The sequence below is a fragment of the Somniosus microcephalus genome, chromosome 3 (genome assembly GCF_052327205.1).
Source record: "Somniosus microcephalus isolate GS21.2 chromosome 3, FLI_Smic_1.0, whole genome shotgun sequence".
Classification (NCBI taxonomy): domain Eukaryota; kingdom Metazoa; phylum Chordata; class Chondrichthyes; order Squaliformes; family Somniosidae; genus Somniosus; species Somniosus microcephalus.
This window is the reverse complement of record NC_140989.1, coordinates 269,397,894-269,420,124: the sequence shown is the minus strand read 5'-3', so window position 1 is coordinate 269,420,124 and position 22,231 is coordinate 269,397,894. Positions and strand designations below refer to the sequence as shown.

The 22,231-nt window shown below is 41.7% G+C and overlaps 2 protein-coding genes across 2 annotated transcripts in view; one reads left to right on the top strand and one right to left on the bottom strand.

The window, feature by feature from the left end:
• Positions 1-22,231, top strand: part of dbt (dihydrolipoamide branched chain transacylase E2) — a 97,651-nt gene that overhangs the window by 6,853 nt on the left and 68,567 nt on the right. The gene's annotated exons all lie outside the window — the stretch shown is intronic.
• Positions 427-21,496, bottom strand: rtca (RNA 3'-terminal phosphate cyclase). Its single transcript, XM_085982463.1, has 11 exons — positions 21,374-21,496; positions 19,384-19,484; positions 18,360-18,503; positions 13,107-13,230; positions 11,697-11,755; positions 9,288-9,429; positions 7,809-7,933; positions 5,909-5,967; positions 5,443-5,537; positions 3,471-3,575; positions 427-2,036 (listed from the first exon to the last, which is right to left on the bottom strand). The coding sequence occupies exons 1-11, from the start codon at positions 21,416-21,418 to the stop codon at positions 1,938-1,940; spliced, it is 1,098 nt and encodes a 365-aa protein (XP_085838589.1). The 5' UTR covers positions 21,419-21,496; the 3' UTR covers positions 427-1,937.

Genomic DNA, 22,231 nt, shown 5'->3' with positions numbered 1-22,231 from the left:
TCTTTTAAGACCCTCATTAAAAACCTCTTCAACCACCTCTCCCAAATATATCTTTGATGTTTATTTTTGTCTAATTACACCTCAGTGAAGCACCTTCAGATTATTTATATGTTAAATGCATTATATAAATGCAAGTTGTTATTGTGGAACCTATCATCCTGGTCAGTATGGCTCAGGAGACAGAAAGCAGAGAGTAGTGGTGAACGGTTGTTTTTTTTTAGACCGGAGGGAAATATACTGGGATGTGGCCCAGGATTCAGTATTTAGGACCACTGATCTTTTTGATGTACATTAATGACCTGGACTTGGGTATGAGGGGTACAATTTCAAAGTCTGCAGACAACACAAAACTTGGAAATGCAGTAAACAGTGAGGAGGCTAGTAGCATACTACAGGATGACATAGACTGATGAAATGAGGCAAGAATCATGGCAGATTAAATTTAATGCAAAGTGTGAAATGATGGCTGCTTTTGAAGGCAAATCCAGAATTGTTGTGTCTTTTAAAAACAAAATGCAAGCCTCAAACTAAGTTTGAATTCAGTCATATCTGTTACTGTCCAAATTCATTCAACTGTCACATGCATTGTGTGATGCAATTGGAGTAGGAGATGAATTAGTTAGACTGCAGGAAGGTTTGTGCTCTTTCAACTTTCAGGACACAGTACAGCTGAAGCACTGAGGCTTCATCATCGCGGCCTATATAGTCTATGCTACAGCTCTGCCCATAGCACATCACCTAGTTTACAAGATACATTTATGGACATTGGAGCTACAAATTATAAAACTAATTTTCACAATAGTCCAAGACCAAGTCACCTGCATATAAAAAGGAAGCATTAGTGCAGTTATCAGGGTCAGTTATAGGCAGTGGTACATGTGGACAGGGGCACTACAGTAGAGCTCATTCAGAACTCATTAGATTTGTTTAACATGATGGGATTAGGTAGGCTAGATACAGAGAAGCTATTTCCTCTGGTAAGGGAAATCGAGAACTTGAGGACATAATCTTAAAATTAGAGCTAGGCCAGTTAGGAGTGAAATTAGGAAGCATTTTTCCCCCCCAGAGGTAGTGGAAATCTGAAAATGTTTACTCCAAAAAGCTGTGGATGCTGGGTCAATGAAATTTTCAAGATCAATAGATTTTTGTTAGGTAAGAGTATCAAGAGATATGGAGTAAAAGAGGGTAAGAACATAAGAAATAGGAGCAGGAGTAGGCCATACAGCCCCTTGAGCCTACTCTGCCATTCAAAATCATGGCTGAACTTCTACATCAACTCCACTTTCCTGCCAAAATGGAGTTGAGTTACAGATCAGCCATGATCTAATTAAATGGTGGAATAGGCTTGAAACTCCTGTTTCTTTGTTCCTATGTAATTCATTGTAAAAGGAAATCATACTTAATATCATGTTATTTAAACATATTTATCTTTATACCGCATTTGGATTTGCAGTATTACTGTCAAGCCATGCATAGACTGCAATTGTTGGAATCTGAGCAATAGGCAGATTTTTCTTCTTTTAAAAAGTCTGTTCTTTTGTATCATAACATTCTTGATGCTGAATCAGCAGTGAAACAAGACCCAGAATACACTGACAATTCTCCAATCTATAGGAGCTATAGAATAAACGCTCCAGAGAGTCTAATGTGTTCAACTCCCTTTCCAAAATTTATTTGTAGTCTCTTTTGGTTTCAACATCTTTTATTAAAGTTACTGTTTGGCTATTGCCCAGTTAACATCTCTACAGCTCCATGTCAGTATACCCATAACAAGCACTCATGTATTAATGCATTGACATTTTTTGTATTTTTTTTTGGTCACACAGGAATCCATTAGTATGATTAAGAATCTCCAAACTAAAGTACAGATAAATCCACATATGCAATTTCTGTTTCCATAGCTTTTTGTGTGATTTGTACATTTAAAGTTTCAGGTCTCAGAAGTTTGGATTTGTCATTCCAATCCCTTCGCATTCGATGATATAACTTTCCAATCCAGACTCTTGATCGTCAGTTTTATTCACTGTAAACTTAGCCTGAAAGAATACAAATAAGTACATATAAAATGAGCAATACGTAACCAAATCCTTGTTAAATGCAACCCATTGTTTTATCACCTTGCATGTAACATAACAAGAGGCGTTGATTCTATGTTGTATCGTTGCATTCAGGCCCAGTGAAATTTAATGCAGAATGTAGCTTCAGAATGTTTTGAAACAAAGCTCAAGGTATCATTTTGGTCCATGTTTACGTTATTCAATAAAAAGAGCTAAATTAGGATATTCTGGAAAAGTGTTCAAGAATTACAGTAAAACTTACTTATGCAAAAGTCAAGTTACAACTCCATTGTGTAACCACTGCTTCCTGACTACCAAGGTCAGTCAGCAACTACTGCATTAGCCTGCCCTAGAAGGGTTGCATGAACATGTCCAAGGCACACCATTCACATACAGGGTTTCTCTCACGTGAACACATGCACGGTGAATCTGTTTCTGCTCACAGGCAAACAGATGTTATTTAGTAATGCATTAAGTATTACACCATGTAATGTACAATACATTATTCTGCTAAGTGAGGTGGAGGAAGGTCCAAGTCTAAGAAAAGTTGCTCAGGTCATACTTCTTATTTGGTCAAGGAGCTCTGCAGATTGGAAGTGCTTGCCAGTTTTAGGCTACAGCTCAAACACCCAGCATTTTATGATTATTTTGCATCTGTAATAAAATGTGATGCCTGTAGTGTGACATCTGCAAGAGCTAGAAGTACCTTTCTGATGTGTTGTCACATGCTATTTTGCGAGTATTATACAGAAGTATGCAACACACAATACATCATTCTGCTTCTTAGGTGGATTTATGCCCCTTTAAGGCCACAAAGTTTAATTGCTGTAAGTAAACAGTCTGAAGCTAAACGTTTGTTGCAAATTGGACAGAGACAGCTTATTTTAGGCTCCAAGTCATTGACTGGATTTTTTCTCCTCTTTCTTTTAAAAAGACTATTTTGTTCTGCAAGTGATACATCTGGAGTTTAAATGTCTGGAGTATGAGGTCTCATGCGCAAGGCAGACACCCACCAAAAGCAAGACTTTGATGCCATGGGAAAAATAGCTATTAAAAATTTAAAAAGTGGAAATGTCACACTCCACACTGGTGCTGTCAGGGGTGTTCTTCTGAGGGGCTAGGGCTGTGACATGTTGTCGAGTTAGAGTACAGCAGACATTACTCCACCTATCTGTGGTGTATTTGGCCTAAAATTGATTTAGGATTAGTGTAAAAACTGTATTACTCTGTATCTAATACTTTAGTTTGACCTGGAAATGCTTGATGGTGACAATGTGCCTCAAAGTGACAAAATGTTCCATTCCCCAACAATGATGTCTCATCTTAAGCCCACAAAAACTAACCATATATCAAAGAAAATGATTTAAAGTAATAACATTGTCTAATATTTTATTAGATGATAAAAATACTGACCTTAGTTAGCATTTCTGCAAAGTGCATAGCAGTCTGGGTGTGAAGGGTCAAGGGCCCACTTCTTACTCTGGAGATACCATTAGCTAGAGCCATGAATATGATGACCTGAGCCAGAGAGAAATGCAACTGAAAAGTTTCATGGCTATGTGACACCGACATATCAACAATCACTGAGATAATTCCCTATGTTTTCCACTTGGGGCTAGACACAGAAGGAATGTGCCTTCTGGAACAGAGACAAAAGCAATGCTGTTGAACAGAACTATGCAATTATTTTTTTAAATAAAATATAGTCAGTGTTAAAGAATACTTTCAATTACCAGTGACAAAACTTGCCATGGAGTCACGATGAGCACAAAATCTCCCTCCTCCTCTACACAGACAATTAGAGCTATCCAGAGCTTGTATTTACAATTGTGTGTTCTCAACATCCTGGGGGTTACCATTGATCAGAAACTGAACTGGACCAGCCATATAAATACTGTGGCTACAAGAGCAGGCCAGAGGCTGGGAATTCTGCAGCGAGTGTCTCACCTCCTGACTCCCCAAAGCCTTTCCACCATCTACAAGGCACAAGTCAGGAGTGTGATGGAATACTCTCCACTTGCCTGGATGAGTGCAGCTCCAACAACACTCAAGAAGCTCGACACCATTCAGGATAAAGCAGCCTGCTTGATTGGCACTCCATCCACCACCTTCAACATTCACTCTCCACCACCGGCGCACTGTGGCTGCAGTGTGTACCATCTACAAGATGCACTGCAGCAACTCGCCAAAGCTCCTTCAACAGCACCTTCCAAACCCGCGACCTCTACCACTTAGAAGGACAAGGGCAGCAGACGCATGGGAACATCACCACCTACAAGTTCCCCTCCAAGCCACACACCATCCTGACTTGGACCTGTATCGCCGTTCCTTCACTGTCGCTGGGCCAAAATCCTGGAACTCCCTTCCTAACAGCATTGTGGGTGTACCTACACCATATGGACTGCAGCAGTTCAAGGCGGCGGCTCACCACCATCTTCTCAAGGGCAATTAGGGATGGGCACTAAATGCAGGCCTAGCCAGCCAGCGACGCCCACATCCCATCAATGAATTTTTAAAAAATGCAAGATGACAATTTTTTTTGTTTTCAAACATTAGTTAAAAATAGATTTTCTTGTTTGAGCTGATTTTCACAATGGATTATATTTTCCACCTGGTGATAGGGGCTAAAATAGACAGTAGCAAAGCTTCTGCTCCCCCCTCCCATTTGAAAAACATCTGCAGGCAGCTGTGATGGTGAGAAGCATTGTGCGGTCAGCTGTACCACCAGGTGCTGCCTTTTGTGCTCCCGCTAATGGAGAGGGATGTGCTCCACTGAGATTTACCCAGCTGAAGCCAGTGGTTTCAAAAAAGGCAGAAAACACTTTCAAAGGCAGGACTAACAAGAAGAAGAAAATTCGTTCTGAACACAATCGTATATAGGAGGAAGCATGTCGCTAGTCACTTAAAAAAAAGGTTGATTTAAGCCCAAGTCACTTTACTGCAGCACTCCTGCATGCCCAGCCAAAATGTCATTCATCAGTACTTTAAAATTTGTATTGTGGTAATTTGCAACAGTTACTTTGCACATCAATACTAATAAAAAAATAATGACACAATCATCTAATCCAAAACAGATGCTTTTTGCTTTGTTCTAGTGAGAGAGAGGAATTGCATTTAACTATATGAAATTCCACTTGGCACTCATTTCAGACATTCTGCATGAGACTATTGCAGCAAACTTGAGTGATTTTATTAAAGGGGGTGCTGTGCATTGGACTAGCAATGTGCAGCAGTAACTTCAGCTCACCAAGTGGAAGCAGTGAGACCAGAGCAAGGGAAGGGAGGAAATCATTTCAAAATCAATTTTAAACCGAGGGAAATGAATCCTCATCAAAAACATATTTAGGTTTTAAACACATTGAAATAATCTGCTGATAGCCTATACCTGGTCCTGCAAGTAATGATCCACGCAACCACCATGTCGAAGGTTCTTCATCAGCATCTCTGCAGCTTCGATTCCAACTTTGTCTGCAGCAACTCCTGTATTTCAGAAACAGTCTAGTCTCAGGATTTTGACAAACTGTGGATTTGTTTTTTCAATTCTTCAGAAACACTGTTGTTTCATGTCTTTCACAATTCCAACAAGCATCAACTATCTCTTAATAGCTCCACCCTTAGTTCTGTTACATTATTCTCTCACTATCCCTTATCGCCTCCATTGCTGAAACTACCCGAGAAACTTGGTGTCAAATTTTGCCTGAAGCAGCTCCTGTGAAGTGCCTTGGGACATCTTACTATGTTAAAGGTGCTATATAAATGCAAGTTGTTGCTGTAGATTAAGAACAGTTGGGTACAGCCATTTTCTATTTATTCCCTGCTAATTTTACATTTAACACTGCAAACAATCTTACCTCTTTTACCGAGGGCAGATCCTGCGAATATACATCCTGTAGATGTTTCAGCAAAAACACTGGAAAGGAGAAAGAAACTAGGATTAGAAATTAGAACTATTTTATAAAAGCTGTTTCAATTCGCTGTAAACTGTGATCAGAATTGTCTCCCAACCTTGATAAAGAGCAAGCTTTCTTGCAAGTAGGCATGGAAGGACTTTGCCAGAGACCTGAAGCCTCTTGGCTCTATTTTAATTTACTTTTTATCTCCTCCAAGTAATTCTCTGTCCCTTATCTTTTAGCTCAGTTGGCAGAAACACAATTAATCAGCTCTCTGAAGATTCTGATTTTGCCATGGGACAAGGTGAGGGAGGAGGGGAACCGGCAGCAGAGGGGTCAGACCTCTGGTTTTGGAGTTTCATTCTACCTGCAAGTAGAAAGGGTGCTTCACTTTAATGCCGACAACATGAGTGAAATCAGAAACTGTAGAACCAATTGCAGCAGCAAACTCATATCCTATCACACCAATGGAGCACCAAGCCAGCAGGCCTGCTGCTGTTAAAAACAGCTAACCCTCGATTGGTAAAATTCTCAAATATTCATTTTAGAATGATATGCATTGTATAATCCACTTTAATATCAGTCTTTTAAGTATAAGCACTTGTGACAAGCACATAGAAACCACTTCAACAGCACAGTTTTTATTGAACTTGACAGGGCCCACCTACTTCAAAAAACACATGATATCAAGGATAAGAGTCAAGCTGGTATCAGAATTTACTATTGAAATAACTGAGAATGCACATCTGGAAGGCACAGCCCTCTTAAAATAAATTCTATTTGGCAAAGTTCATCTTAATTAACATTTATTGTTAATGGAGCACTCTGAATTTGGACAAAACAAGGGGAAAGGCTGGTGTGCGCCCCACTTGTCGTCAGAGATGTAATTACATCACTTCACAACCACACATTTTCACAGCTTGCTACTAATGGTTGAATAGTATAAATATCAAAGCACTGTTTGAAACTGAGCACAGATTGAAGGCGAAGCATCACTGCTGTAATACCAGGATTCTGGTGCCACAATCTAACTGCTACAATTGTAAACACAGCGCAAGTCTGTATGCCCGCATGTGCAGTGTCTGACATCACATAATGCATGAATATAGTGCTCTGTGATTTTGAGAAGCAGGTGGTAAAGTGACCTGGGAAGTTCGGGGATGCCTCAACCCCTGCTCCTGGTTTTCTAATCCTACCTGCTCATTAAAATACCGTATTAATCATACTTCTTGAATACTAGTATAGCAATTTAAAAATGTGTTTGTCATTAATAACATGATCAGGGCACTGAATATTAAATACTGGAGTACCAATAAGCAACTTTGATCATATTATTGTTACCTTAATATTGTATTAAAAGCACAAAAAGCAGCTAGTTCCATTATTTGATCTTGTGGATATGATCAGGTACTCTTCTATAATTAAGCTGCCAGAACACCCAAAAATCAAAAAATATCAGAAACCGAAAACAAAAACCAGGAGTTGGCAGCAAGGTTATGGGGCAAGGTTGACAATTACACAGGGCCATGAGTGGAAAGCCCTTTTAACTAATTCCACCACTAAGAAAGGAGGGTCTGCAATAAACACAACTCCACTGAGGCTGCATCCTGTATCAGACACAAGTAAGAACTTGCACTTAAAAGGCAAGTGTGGCTTCTGAGACTTTCACTAGCCTTAAAACACTTAATTGGTGTTAAACCTACTGCGGTTGTTCATGTGACACCCGCCGGAAAAAACATCAAACACTAAAAGCTCCAGTAAGAGGTTCATGTTGTACTAAAACCTGGCAGCTCTAAAATCTTAGTAAACTGGAATAAAAGGGCTTCTTATTCAAGTACAATGATAGATTTTTGCTTCTTACATAATTCCATTTCCATTCCCAAAAGCCTTGTCCTTAGGCTCCTGCACAGACTGGATATTTACGTAAATGTCACGCATTTCTTTTCTGATGCATCGAACAGCTGCAGCTGCCATCTCATTTGTAAGCTAATAAAAGAGAAAGCCACCATTAGTTCATCCCAATCGCAGCATGATTCACTGTTTTTAGGGCAAATGGATTGTTGCAGCAAATTATTTTTCAATGTTCAGAAAATAACATTTTAGCCGCCTCTGCTAATTTGCAGTACTCGTGAAAATTGTGTTACACGCAATAAGGGTAGTAAATTAAGATCTGTCAGGCTTTCACACCAAGCCAAAATCATCATGTTTTTACTGCTGTTGTACGTAATGAATTTAGCACTTGATAATAATTCTAGCAGCCCAGAGGTTAAGAGTTTAAATCCCACCATGGTAAATTGTGAAACTGAATTTAATAAATCTGGTAATTTGTGGGCTAGAACAAATGACCAAAAAAGCTGCCGGATTGTCAAAAAATGGGAACTTCACAATTTCCACCCCACCTGGTCTGGCTACAAGTGACTATAGCCTACTGCAACTACAACTTGTAATTATATAGCATCTTTAACGTAGCAAAAGATCCCAAGGCGCTTTACGGGAGCGTTATCAAACAAAATCTGACTCCGAGCCACATAAGGGAATATTAGGGAAGATGACCAAAAGCTTGGTCAAAGAGGTAAGTTTTATGGAGCATCTTAAAAGGAGGAGAAAGAGGCAGAGAAGTTCAGGGAGGTAATTCCAGAGCTTAGGGCTTTGGTAGCTGAAGGCATGGCTGCCAATAGTGGAGCGATTAAAATCGGGGATGCTCAAAAGGGCAGAATTGGAGGAATCTCGGAGCGCAGTTATCTCGGAGGGTTGTAGGGCTGGAGATTAAAGAGATAGCCTACACTATGTGGCTGACTCTTAATACTCTCTAAAGTGGCCTAGCGAGCCACTCCATTGTACAAACAATTGCTAAAAAAGGGAGCCCACAACCACCTTCTTAGCATCACCCACATACATCCCTACAAGTAAAAAAATGGTCTTCAAAAACTCCTGCAAGTGACGTGCAATCCCAGCTTAAAGCTACACTCTAAATTTGACTTTGATCTTCAGGAGAATAATTTCTTGATTGGAACCATTTCTAAATAGTCAGTGTATTAGTGCCACGGGTGCAGCAGATACAACTGTCACATACTATACCCAATAACACAAACTGACCAGCACATTTCACTTTGGCCCAGGGCTTGTACACCCCAGGCTTGCATTCCACTTATACTTTCTCTGTCCTGCCTGTAACCATTTGATACCCTCATTAAAACAGAAACCACAAAAAAAATGTATTTTGTCAAAGGGAATCTTGAGAGCATCTTAATGAACAATTAAAACAAGGTTTGCAAATAGGAAAAATAGAAAAGCTACAATTATGTGACATCCAAACAGGTTCATAAGATTTGCTTCTTACTTTAAACGGCAGAACTCCAGCAACAAAGGCTCTCCCATGAATCTTTGTAATTGTTCCTCTTTCTGTCATGTTTATTGGAGTAAGCTGTTTTATTGGAGACATATTTACTCTCACTTCACCTCCACCTTTTGGATAGTAACCTCTGTAAAACACAACAGTCGAGTGGCTCAAACACAGCAGTCTTCACCTCCAACAATTTCAAACACATTAATGAATTTACATCATAGTGTAAAGAAAGTACAAAGTGAAACAGAATGGCTAAATTGGTAAATCACCAAGGGTCCCTGCTCCAGATCGCTACCCTGTTAGAAAATGCATGCGTTTGGAGAAGTAATCACAGCTTGCTTGTGATGCTCTTTTACTGCTGAGTACCATATCAATGTTCACCATCTTGGTTTATACATGAAGAATGGTCACTTTAGTAAGGTATCAAAAGGTGCCTAGTGTTGTGCAGCCGTATCTCAGCAGGGGAGTTCTCCCCGGTGTCCTGACCAATATTTATCCCACAACCAACATCACTAAAAAAAATTCTCTGATCATTAGCACATTTCTGTTTGTGGGACCTTGCTGTGTACAAATTGGCTGCTGTGGTACCTACATTACAACAATAAATACACTTGAAAAGTACTTCATTGGCTGAAAAGCGCTTTGGGACATCGTGAGGTCATGAAAGGCACTACATAAATTCAAGTCCTTACTTCCTTAATATTGTCCTTATTGTCACAGGAAGAGCTGCCGGTTCTCTCATTTGGTACTCCTAAATGGACCAACTTGGAAATAACTAAGAAGTACACAGCCAATTTGGTAAAGCTGTATTCCACAACGTTAACAGGTCTGGTTACATTCAAAACTGTAATATACATCACAAATTTCAGGTCTGCTTTAGATTTTCTCTCCGACTCACTCTTGCAAATGGACTCCACGTCTTATATTCAGCAGTGTGCCTATGCTGCCCAATATCTAATCATATGGTACTATAACCCAGTGGTGTAACGATATTAGCCCTTGGTGAACTGAATTAAATGTCATGTCTTTCATGTGCCCTCATTAATTCAGCTGTGTTTTTTAAATTTTGTTTTTACACAGAAAAATGAACATACAAAATAGTTATAATCAAAACTCATTTACTTCACTTAACTTCAAACCCCTCCTCGAGAATAAAAATAAATAATAAAATAAGCTGCCTTACACAGCATTAGCAAGCTTTTGGTCAATTAATACTTGCTTTTGGTCAATCTAACAATGAAACAGACAAAAGCTTACAAGGGTTTGGATGGCACTACACTTACAATAAACTGCCTAGGCAGAGAGGAATAAGGGGTTCCCTATCAGGAAACAGCAGTAAAACAGAGGCAGATTTTCACCTGCATCTCTTTTGATTTTAGTTCATGTGGAGACAGGTGGGTCACGCCATATAAATAAGCTTATTTGCGATCGAGAGAGGGAGTTGAGAATTTAGAATTTTTAGTCAATAGTAGATGGACAAGGAAGTAAAATAAACAAATATTCTTAGGCCACTATTTGCAAGCTTCCTACAATAAAAAGAAAGTTGTTTAATCCAATATATTTTACTGGCTTTCTGCCACTGTTTACAAGTACCTATCTCACAGAGACTAAAATACCACCATATCATAGAATCAGAGAGTAACATAGTTACACTTGAGCTAACTTTAATGGGGTATACTACAACTCCCTCCATGTTAGTTTACACAATGGGAAGAGGAAAAATCTGGCCTGTGTCGCCCAAAAACAGCTAAGATTGGGGCTTACTATTTGGTGATCCACAGCATAAATGCATTTTCCTAAATATTAAAACAAATAAGTCATGGTAACTTTTACTGCTGCACATGGAATGAAGCACTTTACAATTGTGTTGTTTTAAAAAATATTTTTTCCCAATCAAGGCGAAGGAGTTCATTGTGGATAATGGAGCTTTTTGTACTCTCAGATCAGATACAACATAGACCAGATGTACAGACCCCTTTGTTCTGTTCCACTAATGTGCTTCGTCCCCAATCGCAGAGTTCCACCTTTTATTAGATCAGTCTGACACATCCATTTCCCACACCATACTCAGCGAGAATCAACTTTGTGCCAAATTATGGACCAATTTTATGTTAAATGCTACGCAAGAGAAATAAAACATTGGGCTGTTTTCACAATGTAATATTTTTAGAATTATTATTCACACAACTTTCCGGTCAAGCAAGGAATTTCACAGCTGACTGTGATCTCAAAAAACAAGGATCATTTCCACGTTCAGTAGTGAAAGGACTTGGGTAAAAATCAACATCAGTTGGTATTAACTCAGCACTTTTCCTTCAATGGTGAAGACTGTCATTCAAATTGCTTATTCAAGTACAAGTCACCCACTTACATAATTTTCAAATTCCAGTCCTTTATACCCACCTCATTTTTAAATCACAGTTGAACTGAAATCCAAATTTTTCAATAATTGGTTTAAATACCTGAAATACAGAAAGTCTGATTAATTCAAAATTTTTAAAGAGTCAAAATTTAACAGACAAATAGAAAAATGTTTTATTACAGCTGCCATTAACACATACCTGACTGAACAAAGGAGATTGCCACACGAGCCTAACTCATGTCTTCAGTGTTAAAAGTTGGCAGTTAAGATTCAAATGTTTGCAGAACCAGAAGTTAGAACATTTTTCATTTTGAGTCATTATTTGCCACTCATTTTAGATCCTGATTCAAGGATGAAGAGAGCAAGTGTGTGGCCTCCACACCCATAATATAGTCAAGATTCACTAGGTGGGGACTGAACATGAATCCTACTTGTACTCTTCTGAGTTTGGAAGGAAGGGGGAAAAGTTAGGTTACCTTTGCTAAACTTCATTCAAGTGTCCTTGCTAGAAAGTTTCAGTGCAGAGGTCAGCTGTTTTAAGATTGGGCTCAGTTGTGATGCCCTTCAAGATCAAATAGCCTTCCAACACTTACAATCTTGACTCACACTAGGGTGAAGTAACAGGATTGATGTACAAAAATCCTATTTAGCCAAATACTCTACACAATTTTAAAATAAACTTATCACAGGATTAATTTAACTTCACTGCTTTGTATGCAGAACAATTTCCCATCCAAATAAAAGACATGTACACACCCTGAAAAAATACCAAACAAGACCTATTAGTTTGGTAATACATAGATGCATGGAAATATAGGTCATGATACAGCAGAAACCATGATTTTAAAAATGTTAAATGCTTTCACTGATCTTCCAGTCAATCTGCTTAAATCAGCCAATATTAATTAAAAGGAAGAGGGTTTTTTTTTTTAAAAAGCAAACTTCTTATGCAGAAACTGTTCAGTCAAAAGACCATGGCACAGAACATTGAAACTGAATCATTAGTGCAGGGGGATGGTTCTGCAAAAATGGCAGGATACAGGTCCATTTCCCTGTAAAACAAGGCTCTGATCTCAATCATACTGCCGGGAGACATATGCTAAGAGTGGGAAGTCAGGTATTCCTACTGCTGCAAATGTCAGGCTCAAGAACAGCTTGAAAGATCCCCGTGAATTGGTCAACTGTCCTCTTTGCCAAAACAATATGGTTACAGTGAAAGAGAGGGTTCAAAGAAAGCAAACAAAGTAAAATGGAAACAGCTATTTTGAACTATAAATATACAAGCAAAAAGAATTAAAATCCAGCAAGACTCTACATTTGTAAACCAATACCATATTAAGGCAAAAATACTGTCTCTAGGAAAGCAAGATAAGAGCAGATACATTCTTCTACACATATATATAGCTCTAGTATTTTCCTCACAAATCCGCAAGCACCATACTCGCTCTTACTTGTAAGGTATAGTCGATTTGTGGAGCCATCTCAGCATTAGTCCCTCCTCGTATAACCAGTTCTGATGGAGAAGCAGCAAAGAGTACACATGGAATAGAGACCTGCATTAATAGACAGATGCTCCTAGAAAACAAAATGTACAACAAAACATTGTCTAGCTTAGTGGCATATCAAAGTGTGCATGACAAATATTCTGAAAAAAAATCAGCACATTTAGACAGTTCACACAAGTTTCTCGGGCACTCTGTAGGTAGACAAGTTAGCTTTTCTGTGATGAAAAGGCTCACCTGACAACAACCTTTTCAGGAATACAGTCTGGTGACGAGTGACAGATTCTTATAGTGCGGCATATAAAACGACACTCACATACACTCACTGGGTCACTTTGGGAAATTGAGGAACTTTCATCAAATCAATGTCAGCTTCAACACAATATTCTAAATAGCAAAATATATTCAGTTAAATTTTAAACAGTTTAGCTTCCATTATAATTTAGCATAAAGGCCCCCAAGTTACCAGCTCCCTGACTAAATTTCAGGAAGATCCAAGAAGCTGTTTCAATGTTTGTAATTATATTCTAATGTTGCCATATGGAACGGTCCACAAGCAAGATTTTTTGCCCCACTCTGTCCACAATATCACTCAGGATCAAGCTCAACTGACTTTTCATTAATTACATTTTTTAACATTAATTTAGGATGTGATTTCTAAAATTTGAATTTAAAAAATATTAAAGTAAGCTTGGGTCAACAAAATATCTTTTGATATTTGCATACCGCACAGGAAATAGCGAGAAGAATTAAGAGTATAGAAGACTTGGAATCTAAAAGTGAGTAAGTTTCATAATTTGTCAACATTTTGTATCATATATCTCAAAAATCATGAGCTGCTCCTAATGAGTAACCGCCAATTTTTGTCCTTTTGTAACAAGCTCATCTGGTGTTTCCATGTCTGGCAGTTTCAGTGTTCTCCTACCATCAACATGGATTGCAGTTTGTTACCTGCTCTAATCCCATTTGCCATTTTTCCTCAGTGGTGACTAAATTGCCTCTCCTTGGCCTTGCATGTGCAGCAATGGGGTTGCTATCGAGGAGGGATTATTCCATCTCACCAGTGAAGAGAACAGACCATTTTCTCCTGACAACAACACGACGTATTTATATAGCGCCTTTAACGTAGTAAAACGTCCCAAGGTGCTGCACAGGAGTATTTTAAGACAAAAAAATTTGACACTGATCCACATAAGGGTAAATTAGGGCAGCTGACCAAAAGTTTGGTCAAAGAGGTAGGTATTAAAGAGCGTCTTAAAGGAGGAAAGAGAGGTGGCGAGGCGGACAGGTTTAGGCACGGAATTCCAGAGCTTAGGGCCTAGGCAACAGAAGGCACAGCCACCAAAGGTTGAGCGATTATAATCGGGGATCCTCAAGAGGGCAGAATTAGAGGAGCGCAGATATCTCGGGGGGTGGGGGGGAAGGGGGGTGGTTGTGGGGCTGAAGGAGATTAGAGAGATAGGAAGGGGCGAGGCCATGGAGGGATTTGAAAACAAGGATGAGAATTTTGAAATCGAGGTGCTGCTTAACCGGGAGCCAATGTAGGTCATCAAGCACAGGGGTGATGGGCAAATGGGACTTGGTCCGAGTTAGGACATGGGCAGCCGAGTTTTGGATGACCTCAAGTTTACGTAGGGTGGAATGTGGGAGGCCAGCCAGGGGTGCGTTGGAATAATCAAGTCTAGAGGTAACAAAGGCATGGATGTGGGTTTCAGCAGCGGATGAGCTGAGGCAGGGGCGGAGACGGGCGATGTTACGGAGGTGGAAGTAGGCGGTCTTTGTTATGCTGCAGATATGTGGTCGGAAGCTCATTTCAGGGTCAAATATGACACCAAGGTTGTGAACAGCGTGGTTCAGCCTCAAACAGATGTTAGGGAGAGGGATGGAGTCAGTGGCTAGGGAATGGAGTTTGTGGCGGGGACCGAAAACAATGGCTTCGGTTTTCCCAATATTCAATTGGAGAAAATTTTTGCTCATCCAGAACTGTATGTTGGACAAGCAGTCTGACAACTTAGACAGCGTGGAAGGGTCGAGAGAAGAAATAGTTTGGTAGAGCTGGGTGTCATCAGCGTACATGTGGAAACTGACGGTGTTTTCGGATGATGTCGCCAAGGGGAAACATGTAGATGAGAAATAGGAGGGGGCCAAGGATAGATCCTTGGGGGACACCAGAGGCAATGATGCGGGAGCGGGAAGAGAAGCTGTTGCAGGTGATGTTCTGGTTACGATTAGAAAGATAAGAATGGAACCAGGCGAGTGCAGACCCACCCAGCTGGACGACGATAGAGAGGTGTTGGAGGAGGATGGAGTGGTCAACCGCGTCAAAGGCTGCAGACAAGTCAAGAAAGACGAGGAGGGATAGTTTACCTTTGTCACAGTCACAAAGATGTCATTTGTGACTTTGATGAGTCGTTTCGGTACTGTGGCAAGGGCTGAAACCTGATTGGAGGGATTCAAACATGGAATTGCGGGAAAGATGAGCACGGATTTGGGAGGCAACAACATGTTCAAGGACTTTGGAGAGGAGGGAGGTTGGAGATTGGGTGGTAGTTTGCAAGGATGGAGAGATCAAGGTTTGTTTTTTTTGAGGAGAGGGGTGATGAGGGAGAGGGGGACAGTACCTGAGGAGAGAGAACCGTTAACAATATCAGCTAACATGGGAGCCAGAAAAAAAAGTTGGGTGGTCAGCAGTTTGGTGGGAATAGGTTCGACGGAGCAGGAGGTGGGTCTCATAGACAAGATGAGCGCAGAGTGGTCATGAGGGGAGATCGGAGAGAAACTGGAGAAAGATGCGAGTTCAGGGCTATGATTAGGGGGGGAACCTTAGAGGAAGTTTGCCCCAGTGGGCTAGGGGAAGGAAGGGAAATGGCAGAGGCAGCTGAACAGATGGTCTCAATCTTAGAGACAAAGAAGTCCATGAGCTCCTCACACTTGTTATCAGAGGTGAGGGTGAATGAGACAGAGGAGGTGTTTAAGAAGATGGTTAGCAGTAGAGAATAGGAGCCAGGATTTATCTTTGCATTCCAGAATGATTCTGGAATAGTGAGCAATTTTGGCAGACGAGAGCAGGGCCCAATAGTGCTTTATGTGGTCCAGCCAGATCTGGTGGTGAATGGCTAAAGCAGTTGTCCACCATATCCGTTCGAGTCTGCGTCCCTTGGACTTAAGGGAGCGAAGATGAGAGCCGTACCAGGGGGAATGGCTAGGGTGAGAGAGGGTAATTGTTTTAGTAGGGACTAGGGCATCAAAGATAGTGGTGAGGGTGTGGTTGAGCAGATCGGTAGCTGCAGAAATGTCATGGTGAATGGAGGGTCAGAGGCAATGTTGGACAGCCCCAACTTCACAGCCTCCTATTTGACCCCCAAGTTCAGTTTTTGAACCCATAATCCTCTCCATTACAGAGACTGCTTACATCCACTTCCATAACATGCCTCTCTGCACCTACCACAGCCCATCTGCTGAAAACCTCATTATGCCTTTGTTACCTCCAGAACCAACTATGCCAATGCTCTCCTGGCCAGCCTCCCATCTTCCACCCTCCATAAACTTCAGCTTATCAAAAACTCTGCTAGCCGTATTCTATCATTCCAAGTCGCACTCACTCATTGCCCATGTCCTTACTTACCTACATTGGCTCCCGATCCCCAAATACATTCCCCACTGCTTATAATCTATGCGTTGGTGTTAACGCGATTTTCCCGCTATAAGCAATTGACGGTGTGCCCTTCTCAAAAGTATCAGACAGAACGGCAATTAAAACCAAACCGTAGCACTGCAGTACTAAGGCACTCTGCTCTGTAGTTAAATAGTCAACAGTACTTAATTGCTCTTTGAATTGGCCGAAATAGCCAGCAGCACCTTTGTAATTGACTTCAGTGGAAATGGCAAATGGTTAGTGTCATTTGCCTGATATAGGCGGCTGCCTACAATAGGTGTGGAAGATCTAAGTGATGGGGACTGTATCTCCAATTTAACTTTTTTTAATCTAAGTGTTTAAATCTCTTCATGGCCTCAACCCCATCACCGTAACCTCCTCCAGCCCTACAATAGCCCCAAAGTCTCCGTTCCTCTAACGGTGACCTCTTGTGTAACCCCGCCCCCTTCCTCCACCACTGGTGTACATGCTTTCAGCCACCTAGGCCCAATGCTCTAGAATTCCCTCCCTAAATCTTTTCCCTCTCCACTTGTAAATATCCTCCTAAGAATCCACCTCTTTGACCAAGCTTTTGGTCACCCGCCCCCCCAAAATAAAAATTACTAAATATCTCCTGCTGGAAACTGCATGCGTGGGCAATTTGGGCGCGGACAAAAGTCAGGTTCAGCTGTGATGCCTGCCAAGGTAAAACTGAGTGCTGTCAGGTTGCATCTCAGTTCACACAATCAAGAATAGCCATGGCGAGATACTTGAAGACTGCCAGTAGCCGTGAAATCTGAATGCCTCCCCTTACCAAGATCTTCAGATTCCATAGTGCCATGACACAGGCTTTCCTACTATCTTCAGTTGCTCAACTAAGTTTACACGCCACACGCTTCTTCAACAGCACCTCCCAAACCCATGACCTCTATCACCTAGAAGGACAAGGGCAGCAGACGCATGGGAACACCACCACCTTCAAGTTCCCTTCTAAGTCACACACCATCCCGATTTGGAAATATATCACCGTTCCTTCATCGTTGCTGGGTCAAAATCCTGGAGCTCCCTCCCTAACAGCACTATGGGAGTACCTTCACCACACCGACTGCAGCGGCTCAAGGTGGTGGCTCACAACCACTTTCTCGAGGGCAATTAGGGATGGGTAATAAATGCTGGCTTTGTCAGTGACGCCCACATCCCGTGAATGAATAAAAAAAATACTTTACTGCATCAGAATCTCAGTAGTTTCTTAACTGCAGCACTATTTCCAGGCTGAGTTAATTACTTACATCATTCAGATTATATTTTTCAGCCAACATTTATCAGAAGCCTTGGTAATTAGGGTATTAAAAAAATACCTTTTATTTTTTGCTAATTATCAGTGTTTGTTGGCATTCTTCTGAGGGCCAAGATGTGAAGTTCCACATCAAATGTAAACAGTGTTAAGCTATGCTTGTATTAATGAAAACAAGGAAAATCAATTGATTAACCCAGTTCTGCTATATAGTTAGGCTCCTACTTTTTTCCCCTGAAATAAAAGTTAACCCAGCAGCAGTACTTATGCTTACCCAGCTGTTTTTGTATCTGCAACGTGGTTTCCTCCTTTGATTTTACCCGGAGAGAAGGAGATTTCTGTGGAACCGACTTTTGTTCCTTCAAGGTGACCATCACATAAATCACGAACCATCTGGAGTCCTGACAGATGCTGCGGCCTTAAGATCAAACAACTTTTTTTAGTATTTATACAAAGTAGGTTTTTAAGGCTTTTGCACGTGAATTTTTGTGCTTATTAAGATGAGGTATATTGGTACTTAGCACCCAGGGTCTGCATCAAGCACTCCCTGGTCAAGGACACCACAGTTAGATGCAGAAAAAGCTTCCCTCCATTCTGCATCAATAATATGCCTCAGGCACAATCACAGAAGAATATCTCTCTTTTTGCACCAATTTAATATTCTTCCATTTCTGACACCAGCCATCTGTAGCCCTAAGTGGGACTGCAAATTATAGCCAAAATAAGGGCAGTTTTCTGTTGCGAGTCCATAGCCATTGGGGACTGCTTTCAAACCATCCAAGCTCATTTCACATAGGATACTTAAAGCCAGAAAAATTTCTGCCCATCCAGAACTGGATGTCGGACAAGCAGTCTGACAATTTAGAGACCATGGAGGGGCTGAGAGAAGTGGTAGTGAGGTAGAGCTGGGTGTCATCAGCTCTACCTCAATTAAATAACAGTTTAAAAGGAACTGTATAAGAATTTGAAAAGAGAAAATGTAAAAGGATACTGGGAAATTAGGTTTCCGTAAACAGCTCTACTTAAAGAACTACTACTGACTCAATGGCTTCCATTTGTTCTGTAATTTCTACTAACTGTACATTCTACTGCTTCCCAAAGCCTGCTGTCTACTCACAACGCAGCCTAAATCCAGATTTATAATAACCAGACATTCATAGTCAGTGGAGTTCCTCAATGGTTGCAAGAATATAGGCACTGCACAATGTGGTATTAGGTCATATGGATCAGTGGGCAGGGGATAAGAGAGAAAAGGAAAGGAATCACATAAACTGATAACAGGCTTGTGGTACACTTACCGCAGCCCAGGTGTGCTTCTCCCTGCTCGTATATTGTTGATTTTTATCTTGACTCCTAAAAGGCAACTTAGTGCTGTGCATACACGTAAAATCTGTCCTCCCTGGAAAAAGAAAATGGCACTTTCAGAATCTTGAAACTTGTAGACAACACAATTACAGAGATAGGGAGGGGTAAGGCCGGCAAATAATTTAAACATAACGATGAGAATTCTAAATTAGAGGTACTGGGGGGCCAGGAATCAACATAGGTCAGCATGGATAGGGATGATGGGCGAGCTGTACTTGGTGTGGGATAGGATTCTGGCAGTGGTGTTTTAGACAAGCTGAAGTTTATGGAGGGTGGATGATGGGAGGTTGGCAAGAAAGGCATCTGAATATTTGAGTCTGGAGCTGACAAAGTAATGGATGAGGATTTCAGCTGCAGATGAGCTAAGATAGGGGCTGGGCAGAGGCAGGTGATGTTATGGAGGTGGATATAGGTGGTTTCTAATGGAGATTTTGGAGTCAGAAGGTCTGCTTGGAGTCGAATGGGATGTCGAGATTGCTAACAGTCTGGTTCAGCTAGAGACAGTGGCTGGAGAGGATAATGGAAACAGAGTTCATGGCAGGGGGTCAAAGACAATGGCTTTGGTCTTCTCAATGTTTAACTGGAAGAAACTGCAGCTCATCGAAGACTGGATGTCAGACATGCAGGCTTAAAACACAGAGGCAGCAGAGGGGTGGAGAGGTGGTGGATAGGTAGCATTGGGTGTCATCTGTGTACACATGGAAGCTGACCCCATGTCTGTGGATGATGCGGCCAAAGGGTAGCATGCATATGAAGAAGGGGATGGGGTGCAGGATAGATCCATAGGGGACTTCAGAGGTAAAGGTGAGGGCACTTGAACCCACACCCTTCTGCCTTAGAGGCGAGAGTGCTACCAACTGAACCATGGCTGATGCCTCAATATATGTGATATGTGTTAGAGACCACTGACTTCCACCCATTGTCAAGATATTCTATGCCAATGAAATGTACTGGCTATCTGTGTTTCAACAGGTTGCAAACATGCACTTGCCAGAGGTGGCACAGGTCTTTAATAGACACTGAGTGAATGATGGCATCATGAGGCATCTTGGCAGTATCCCTGTGTTTTGCATCATGCTCTGTCACCAATACCTCACACTGATTTCATCAATAATCATATTTTGGCCAAAATAACCACTCACCAAATTAGTGTGAATGCTTTCAATCACTAAATCTCTTCTTCCCTAACCACATTCCATCTAGTGCATAGTGATGTATTGCAAGATGAAAAACACTTTACCCACAACCATGGTTTTGTTAACAGTCCTTGGACAACGCTCGTGCATAAATATATGCACTGCGTTAGGAAGGCCTGTGCGTTTTGGCTTGCTTAGGTGCATACCATGGGCCACGTAGAAATTTTAAATATGCATATAATGTCTCAAGCTGCGGACAACAACAGATAGTGATCTTCTGATTTAGGATTTATCCACCAGTCATGCAACAACATTGCAAACCTCCAGGCCTCTGAAATCCAAACAGTACAGGCGAGACAATAAAATAAATATTACATTGCAAATAGAAGAGTTTATCTGGGCTCCGTCGGACAGATTGACAGAGCTTCCCGATCCACGGCCAATAGTCTCCACACCCGGGTCTGCAAGAACCAAAACCTCGAACACCTCCTGGCCAGACTGAAATCTGTGCCAGTCTGGTCAATACCAGGTTTATTCCTCGCAAACTATTTCTAGCTGTCGGACTTTATTTTAAATAAAATTCCTGCAAGGTTTTGTTATAATCTACCCACACTAAGGATGCAGAGGGAATCGGGGAACTTGACTCCAGAACAATCTGACCGAGAGCGGCCGGTCACATCAAGGCCCGAAAGCCGCGGTGTCGGCGCAACTCTAAGGCCCTGATGGCATAGGCCCGAAAGCAGACGGCAACGAGCTCAGTGTGGGCCCGGCTCCACTCAACACTCACCCCCTCCATTATCGCACCGTCAATGTCAAAGACATGTTCAGCCATTGTCGCAAGCCAAAAGAGCCGTGTCCGTCCAAAGATGCACAGCTTCAAGAGCCCTGCACCAACCCCCAGCCCGCCCCTCACATCAATCACCCGTCCAAACCCCGCCCCTCCCTCCCGGAACCACCATATAGGGTTCCCCTTGTCCTCACCTTTCACCCCACCAGCCTTCACAGTCAACGGATCATCCGCTGCCATTTCCGCCACCTCCAGCGTTATCCTACCACCAAATGCATCTTCCCCTCTCCTCCCCTTTCAGCATTCCGTTGGGACCGCTCCCTCCGCGACACCCTAGTCCACTCCTCTATCGCCCCCAACACCCCTTCCCCTTCGCCCGGCACCTTCCCCTGCAAGCACAGGAGATGCAAGACATGCCCTTATACCTCCCCACTTCCCACTGTCCAGGGCCCCAAACACTCCTTCCAGGTGAAACAGCGATTTACTTGTACTTCTTGCAATTTACTATACTGTATTCGCTGCTCACGATGTGGTCTCCTCTACATTGGGGAGACCAAACGTAGATTGGGTGACCGTTTTACGGAACACCTCCGTTCAGTCCGTAAGGGGGACCCCGAGCTTCCGGTCACCTGTGATGTGCCAAATAACTGCCTGAATCCATGAGGTTAAAGCTTAAAATTAAAGGCTTTTATTAAGAACATGGCATCAAGTTAACACAGTCATCACCGACCCAGCCCTTGGTAGAACATTCCAGAAGAGGGGCGGGGCTAGGGAGGAGCATTAGTGGTTACACCGGTGGAACATTCCAGACATTAACAAGTACAACAACAACAATACAAATGCCAGAACACAGAGTTA